Here is an 8,751-nt window from a genome sequence, read left to right as displayed (position 1 = left end):
TTCAAGAGATAATTATATGCCAAACCTATTTAGAATTACAGTGTCATTAGCCCCACTCAATGATTAGACAAGAGTTTAAATGAACATTCAAGTCTTAGACGTTTTCTCTTCTCAGTGTTATTTTTAGTTGCTTGAGGACAAGCAACAATTCAAGTTTGCTGTTGTGATATGTGAATATCTTATACCTATTTTCTGCTTATTTTCTAGTTAAATTTAGTTAGAATTTAGTAAGTTTAATTATATTTTAGTATTAAAATCCTCTTTGGATGCTACTTTGAGTTTTTCTGGTGTTTTTATTGTTTCAAGTAAAATTCGGATCAATTTGGCAGAATTTTGAGCAAAAAGAAGAAGAATTGAAGTTGCCCCTTTGGGCGCTAAACACCAAGCTGGCGTTTAACACCAGCAGCATTGAAAGATAAGGAGCATTTCTGCCTCTTTGGGAGTTAAACGCCAATCCTGGCATTTAGCACCACTCAGTCTGGATCTAACCTCTTCAAAGGAGCATCTTTTGTGGATTTAGCTTTTCAAGTATTATCTTATCTTTTATTTCGTAACTTTTATTTACAAACAAAATCTTTTAGGTTTAGTATTTTTTATTTTATTTTAGTTTCAAATCAAATTAGGTTAGATATAAAAGGGAAAAGATTCACCCTTTAGGGGGGATGATCTCACTTCCGCACATTTCATCTTTCGGAACCCTTGTTTTCTCTGTAAGTCATGAGCCACTAAACTACTCGGTTAAGGTTAAGAGCTCTGTTTATTTCTATAGATTAAGACTATTATTTTTCTATTTTAATTAATGTATTGATTCAGTTTCAAAGATTGCTTTCGTTCTTCATCTTATGAATTTGGGTAGAACAACAGTATAACCCTTATTCTATATGTGTTCTTCTGATTCTCGACAAAGTTATCTCGCTTGAACAACAGCTTGAAAGCAAATTCCTCCTAAATTGCTAATTACTTGAACTAATCTGGATACGTGACATATAATCTGTTTAGCTTTGGGTAATTAGGGTTTCTGTGGCCATAAACTAGAATTGCTCTTAACCCTCTAATCTAAATTAAGTGACCAAGACATTGGCTGTTGATTTGGGTTAGAGGAGACTAAATCACTAAGACATTAGGGTTTAGTCAATTATAGTTTGCTAAGAAATGAATCTTGCATGATTAAAATAGTTGGTAAAAAAAACTAATCCAGAAGAATAAACAACTCTGAAGCCTTAACTGCCTTCCATCATATATTTCACGCTACTTTTCTTATTTGCTTTTCAACTCTCTAAATTTACTGTTTAATCTGTTTTACAACTCTCAAAATACAACTTTCTACTTGCCTGACTAAGTGAATCATTCGACCATTGTTGCTCAGTCCATCAATCCTCGTGGGATCGACCCTCACTCACCTGAGGTATTACTTTATATGACCCGGTGCACTTGCCGGTTAGTTTGTGGGTATTCAAAATCCTGCATCAGTATAAACAATATAAAAGTACTTTTTGTTTATTTATTATGTAAAAAATATCTTTTTTTAAAGAAAAAAATCTTTAAAAAAAAAGATGTAAATTGTAATTTTTTAAAAAAATATTTTTTATTTTTTTTAGTATTTTTACTTTTACTAATAGAAATTTGTCAAATACATTAAAAAATAAAAAAATATTTTTTAATAAAATAATTTTTTTAATTAAAATAATGGCACCCAAACAAGCACTCAATTAAACATGTAGAATATAGCAAAAGTTTCTAGTCTATTCTCGAAAAAAATATTTTTTTTAAATGATATTTTTTTAAAAGATATGTTACAAAAGTAAAAGTAATTTTATATTTGCATACTTTATTTAAAAGTACTTATTTAAAAGATGTTATTGTTTGAATACAAAAATATAAAAGTACTTTTATAATAATAAAATTACTAAAAAGAACATTCAATAATAAAAGAGTTTATTAATAATAATTAAAGAAAAATAATTACTTATACTAATTCATTTGATCTGATAGTTGATCTCTTATTTCTTCCATTGTCCGAACATCTTTTGTGTTGGTGCCCCCCGTTCATTAATTTCATAATTTGTTGATCTATTTCTTACAATAGTACCATCATCTTTATTGGCTTGTAACGAAATAATATCTTTAAATTTTTGCAAAATACTTATGTCATCAGAATCCATCATTCTTATAAAATTATGAAGGGTGAAACATGCAACAATGATATCACGTTAGGTTTTAAATTTGGCTCTTAATGACATATTTTGTAGTATCTTCCATCTTGCTTTGCATACTCCAAAAGTCCTTTCAATTACTGTCCTTAAACTTGAATGATAATAGTTAAACTTTTCATTGTTTGATCTAAAGTTTGGTGCTAGTCTGAATTGTGGAATATGATATCCTATATGACGATAAGGTCCTAAGAATCCCTTAAAAGTTGGATAACCAACATCAACTAAGTAATATATACCTGAAATATATTAAAAAAATAAACTTCAAAAATCAAGTCACATATTAGCATGAAAATGAATGTAACCTCAAAATAAACTTAAACGATATAATTAACCTTCTAGTGAATGTGAAAATTTTAGCTTTTTTGTTTGAAGAGTCTCCATAAAAATTCTTGTATCATGTGTAGAGCCTTCCCAACCAGCCCATATAAATGTAAAACACATATTAAAATTACACACAACCGTTATATTTGTTGTAGTATTTCGTTTTCTATTAATAAATTGTACTTGCTCATCTTGATGAACATGAATTGCTATAGCTCCAATACAATCTTTGAAATACGGCAAATATCTATCATTATCTATAATATATTTAGGTGTGTCTTCAAAACTATGATCAATAGGTCTAATTATGATTTTTGACAATTTTTTCACACATGATAGGACATGATGAAATTGACGAAATATGGTTTCACCTAAATGCTGAAATCACTCCTCTAACATTATATAAGAAGCTCCTTATCCAAGCATGTATAAGAATATTGCTACCATCTCTTCTCCACTAACACCTCGTGTGAATTTTAAACCATAATTGAGAACCAAGTCATTGCATAAACGGTTAAACACTGATTTTCTAATTATAAATTGTTCAAAAAATTACATTTCATTCCCTTTCTTTAATTCTAATAGCCATTGATATCTTGATAGTTTTGAAGTCATTTTCTCTTGTTTGAGAACATATTGCAAATAATAATATGGCAACTCTACAAATAGCTAATATAGCAGCTAATTCGTAATCTTTTTCATGTCCTTCATATTCAGTATTATTATCTGTTTCATAATTACTCATCCTGTATAATTTAAATTAACATGAAAAATAAGATAACAAAGAAAAAAATACTATCCATAATGTCATTATTAAATAAAAGTTCTAAACACAAATTATAATACTATCACTAAATTAAAGTTCAACAATAACGATAATAAGAATTCACATAGAAAGAAAAATTTAAAAATAAAGTTTAGAGACAGTTCATGTCATCCAATTTAAAAGATTCTAGCCATCTAAGTTGTTGATTAGGATCGTCACTCAATGCAATAAAAAATTTTCTGTATTGTGGCTTAGCTATTAATCTAATTCCCAAATAGAACTGTGGACTATAAGGTTCTATGCCAACTAATTTGCATAGCAACTTGATGTAATTTTCTATGGAGCAAAAATCATCTCCTTTAGTTGCAGCTTTTGACTCCACACCAACCAAAATACGATCAAGTGAGTCCTGTAATTTAGATGCTATTTCAACTCATTTTTCAACTTTTTTGCTAGAAGTCTTCCTTCTTTTCTCTATAGTAGGGCTTTGAACAACTGTATAATTAGCAATGTCTTCAATAAATTTATTTGTATAATTAATATCACCTCCACTCTCGAAATCCTCATTGTTCTGATTATTAAATTCTTTAGGATTTGGATCTTCCGAGGCGCCCAAGCACCATAACCAGTAGGTATGATGTCCTTGAAATATTGTTCAAGTCTATCTAAAGTTTTAGGACTTTCATTCTTAAATTTAGCGAATTCTAAATTAATCTGTTTAAAATATTCAAAAGAATAAAGATAAAAAGTCTCTAATAAATTTTTAAAATAAAATTAACTTATGTATTATTTTATAATGCAAAATTATCATATCTTAATTTTATCAGTCCACCAAGATTTAGAAGCTAACATTGTTTATTTTTCATGATCTCAACTAAGACCAGTTTTTTGTCCAACTAATTTAGCCCATAATTGAAAATAAGATTTAAGAACATTCCATCTATTTCTTATTATTTCTTATTAGTTGTCTATGTACATATGGGAGTCCTGTTCTCTCTCTAAATTTTTTTTTTGTAGATTTTTCTAACTAATTTTGTTGAAATATTTATTAGGTCTATTACCATCTCATATCTCTTCTACACAAATAACTAAAAATATTTTAGTATTTTAATCATCTCATCTGATTTTTACAATTTCTATTTCTTTAATTGTTGCATTCTCATTTTCAATATTCATTTGTCTAGAACTTCTTTTTAAATTTAGTTTTAGAATCATACTATATAAATTATAAATTATATCAAATTTTATAATATATAATGTTAATGAAACAAATTAGAATGTGAATAATAACCGTGAATATAATAATACACTAAATAAAAATTAAGTAATGTAATAACAAACAAAAAAAATCACGAACATTATAATAATAACAATGATAAAATGATAACAATTTACGTAATATGAAGATGGATACTACTCATTTTGGTTGTCATTTGAAAGATGGAGCTTTTTTCGGTTGGGAAAGTATCTTCTGGTCCTTGATGGACCAGGTAATAAATGAAATTAATAAAAAATATAGGGGTTGGTTCACAAATAATAAAAAGTTCACAAATAAACTTTTATTAACATATGTGACAAATTTAAATGTAGAGTTAAATTGGGTTGGGGTGACGGCGAAGTGGCACTGCACGACGGAGCAAAGGGAGTGGTAGAACGCCGCCGAAGTAAAGGCGTAGATTGGGCCCTGGCCGAGTTCAGGTACACCAGGCGGGAGGCAATGGACGACATGGGGCAACCGTCGACGCAGGCACTACGGTGGAGAACTCAGAGGAGCAGCTCCTCAATGAGATCGATGAGCTTCTCCGCCAACAGCGTGAGGTCACTAATTACTCTCTCGCCAATTACCACATCACTCTACTTCCACTCTCTCCAATTCATTCATCAATTCTGTTTCTTTTTGGTTCAATTTTCTCATATTATAGAGCGGCTTCATGATCCTCGAGGCTTTCCAAGGGGTCCCTTCTCAGCTCCTCGCCGACAACCCTTTCCTCAAGCTTGACAACAGGGGTCCCTTCTTTGTCAATGGACTTCCTTTTGGAGCCATAGACACAATAAAAGCTGCATACAGAGCTACTGTACAAATTAAAGATCCTCCAAGGGATGGGTTTAACCTAACATTGAAAATAAATCTGTCAAAGCTTCCTGCAAATCAAGGTACAAACTGGTTCTGTATATCCTGCCATCATAAGCTTTCTAACTGCTATTTTTTTAGCATGGTATTATAGTTATCATGGTTTCAATATTTTTAATTGACGTGCCCCTTTCCATGAGAAGTTCTTCCTAAATTGTTAGCCTCTGTATTTTCTATGCATTAAAACGGTTGAGATGAATTGCATTTCCATTATTATGGGGAGTTGTTGCCTTTCTATTTTAATTTCAGGAATCAATATCTATATTTGTCATTTATATTAGATATTAGATAGGATTTGTAAAATATTTTATACTAAGTGATATAATAAGAGGCATTCGTGTTGCGTTCACCTAATAGCTTAAGCTTTTGAGATGGTCACTACATGATATCAAAGCCTTGATTTGTCAGGAAATTAGTTTCTGGTCTGCCAACTCATGTACTTCATGCTTTATTGAATTTCATGTATTTACTTTATTATACTAAATATAAACTCTTTCAAATTTCAATAAAATTACATTTTTAATCAGTCTATGCTTGGATTCTATTCTGCATTGAATTGCAATTCTTGTGGATGGGGAAAAAGTATTTCTAGATTCAATTATTTGGTTGTTGATGTTGGTCTTTTATAATTGGTAGTGTTTCCGATTATGTGCTGATCAAAGGCAATCCTTTTTTGTGAAAATTGCATCACTGAAGGAGGTTGTCCTTGGTGCACCATTGAGAGTAATTTTAAAACATCTTGCTTCAAGAACTGTTTCTCCAGACATTAATCCGCTCGTCGCCCTTGTGCATCGGCCAAGGGAGTTATTTTTTCTTATTCCAAAGGTAACAACGTATTATAAGCATGGTTAACTTCTTTTTTAGCCTAACTGCCTAAGTATTCTTCACTATCAGTCTTGAGAATTTATCAGTGGTAAATTATCTTCAAAAATTCTTGCATTAAAATACTCCCAGGTTCTTCACAATTTATCAGCATGGTTCTTCACAATTTATCAGCCATAAGCCTCAAGAATTACCAAAAGAAATTAGAGTAATTTTGGACATAAAAGGTCATCTCTTGAAAGTAAATTATGACTAGCAAAGAAAAAAATAAGAGGGAACAAAAAGAGCAAAGCTGCTGAAGCAATCAACACATATTTGAATGAAACCCCCTTAAGAAGATGATGAGCAAAATTAAGCGGCAGGCACTACTTGACAACTTGAACAACAACAATGTCGCATCCAATAAATCCAATGGGGGTAAAACTCCTTTCATGGGTTAGACTTATTTTATATAGCATCGTAATAATTTTCTTGCCATATATACTAATTTGTTAATATGATCAAATGGACAGGAATTGGCTACTAGTGAGAAGGTTGATAGGAATAATTATGAGTCCTTATATATATTAGTCCAGTAAGCCACCTTGGACAGGAATTTGTATATTTAGCCTCTTGTTATCAAGTAAGCCACCACTTGTGCGTGTGCGTGTGCGTGTGCGTGTGCGTGTGCGTGTGCGTGTGCGTGTGTGAATGTTAACTGCTCAATTTGTTTTGTTTTGTTTTGGGTGAGTTCAGGGGTGTCTGGAGTGAAGGGTCGTTTGGTGAAGATGGAGATCAGGGCATCGACGTGCGTATAAGAAAAAGAAGAAGTGGGTGCTTGAGAAACCGAACGAGTGGTGGAAGTTGAAAGTCATAACCTTTTGGAGAATAAGAGATGACAAAGAGCACAGGAATTCGGTTTTTGGATTCGCACTGCCATTAGAGAGAGAGAGAGAGAGAGAGAGAGAGAGAGAGAGAAGGGTGTTACACCCTGTAAGAAAATGTTCGTAATATTAGTCCAATAGTTTAGAAGTTCCTTTTCCCTATGAATTTGTCTATTTTTAAGCTTCCTTGAGATTAAGATACTATAGCATGGCCTTTGTTCATGTCCGATAAGATCTTTATTTTAAATATTTGGTTATTTCTCTTTTGGAACAATGATCACTGTAATACTTCAATTACATTTATGCCATACCATTTTTGCTTTTCAATCTATTACTCTGCTCTATTAACATTGAAGTGAGTTATATATACTTACATTTCTAATATATTGAATTATTTGCTACTTCCACAATTGTCTATAACTTTGTATAAACATCATTTTCATTCATGAGAGAAGAAGCAGTGCTGGGGATACTAGTGGTGCTGCAGATAGAGTTATGAATCACTCATTTAAGGCTTTCAATTTTGTGGAATAAAATTTTGTAATATTATCAAATTTCACAACCCTAATTACATTAAGCCTCTTGATTGTTTAACAAAATTATCAATTACACTTCTATCAAAGGAGAAGAAATTTATACACTTGAATCAAATAACAAAGGGAAACCCAAAAAGGAATAGAAAGTCACAAATTTACTTAAACAAAACATCCTGTATTTGTAGCTTATGTTATACAATTGACTCAATATTGTAGAAATCCAACAAACCGAGAGGGAAACAGAATTTCGACTCGTCTCTGCGAAACTGAGATTGATTCCAATAAAGCATCCACATAGTCTTTGAGTTTAACTTTGGTGATTGCACCTTCTCTTCTGCTTTCTGTAACTTTCTGTCCATTCTTGAAGTGGATCAATGTTGATAGCCCATAAACTTTGTACTCTTCGATTAGCCTAGGGTTCGCATAATCATCAATCTTCGCCACTGTTAATCTGTCTTCATATTCCTGCAATTTATGATACAAAACATTTCAGTTTGAGAGAATATCCTTAAGAACATTCAGCAAGAAGTTCTGTTCATATGACAAGATGTGTTGCATTTCTTAAAATCATGTCCTTACTTTCATGGTTCATCAAGGTTATAAATCATCCCAAGCTTAAGTATGTGTTGCTAGCATGGCAAATATCTCTCTATTAAAAAACTCACACTAGTTTCTTTTACTTTTGTTTCATTCAATGGAGACATATGAAATAAGACAACACTCTAACCAACACTCTAAATTTTGTTATCAAAAGAAGAATTATTTATTGTTAATTAATGAATAAATTAATTAATATTATCAGATAGTAGAAAACGGCACGATAAATTCTTCAGGAAAAAGGAATTTGGAGGTCGAGAGAGACCTGAGCTAGGGATTCCATAGTGGGAGAGATCAAACGGCAAGGACCGCACCATTTAGCGACGAACTCAACGAGAACGGGACGGTCAGCCTTCAAAACAGTGTTGTTAAACTGTGTCTCATTGATCTCTGTGATGGTGGTACCGCACGTAACGGTGAATTGACGGAAATAGCGGAGCTTGGGACATGTAGTTCTTGTTTGGGAGGAATAAAAGGAAAACCTGATAAACCCCATTTTTAG

The 8,751-nt window shown here is 31.7% G+C and overlaps 1 protein-coding gene across 1 annotated transcript; it reads right to left on the bottom strand.

Annotated features, from left to right (window-relative positions):
• Positions 1 to 7,216: 7,216 nt before the first annotated feature.
• On the bottom strand, positions 7,217 to 8,745 carry LOC112763559 (thioredoxin X, chloroplastic-like). Its single transcript, XM_025809200.2, has 3 exons — positions 8,515 to 8,745; positions 7,882 to 8,117; positions 7,217 to 7,223 (listed from the first exon to the last, which is right to left on the bottom strand). Exons 1-3 carry the CDS (start codon positions 8,743 to 8,745, stop codon positions 7,217 to 7,219), a joined length of 474 nt encoding a protein of 157 aa, XP_025664985.2.
• Positions 8,746 to 8,751: the final 6 nt, after the last annotated feature.

Source organism: Arachis hypogaea, chromosome 17, assembly GCF_003086295.3.
Source record: "Arachis hypogaea cultivar Tifrunner chromosome 17, arahy.Tifrunner.gnm2.J5K5, whole genome shotgun sequence".
In the NCBI taxonomy this organism is placed as follows: domain Eukaryota; kingdom Viridiplantae; phylum Streptophyta; class Magnoliopsida; order Fabales; family Fabaceae; genus Arachis; species Arachis hypogaea.
This window is presented reverse-complemented; position numbering and strand designations above follow the sequence as displayed.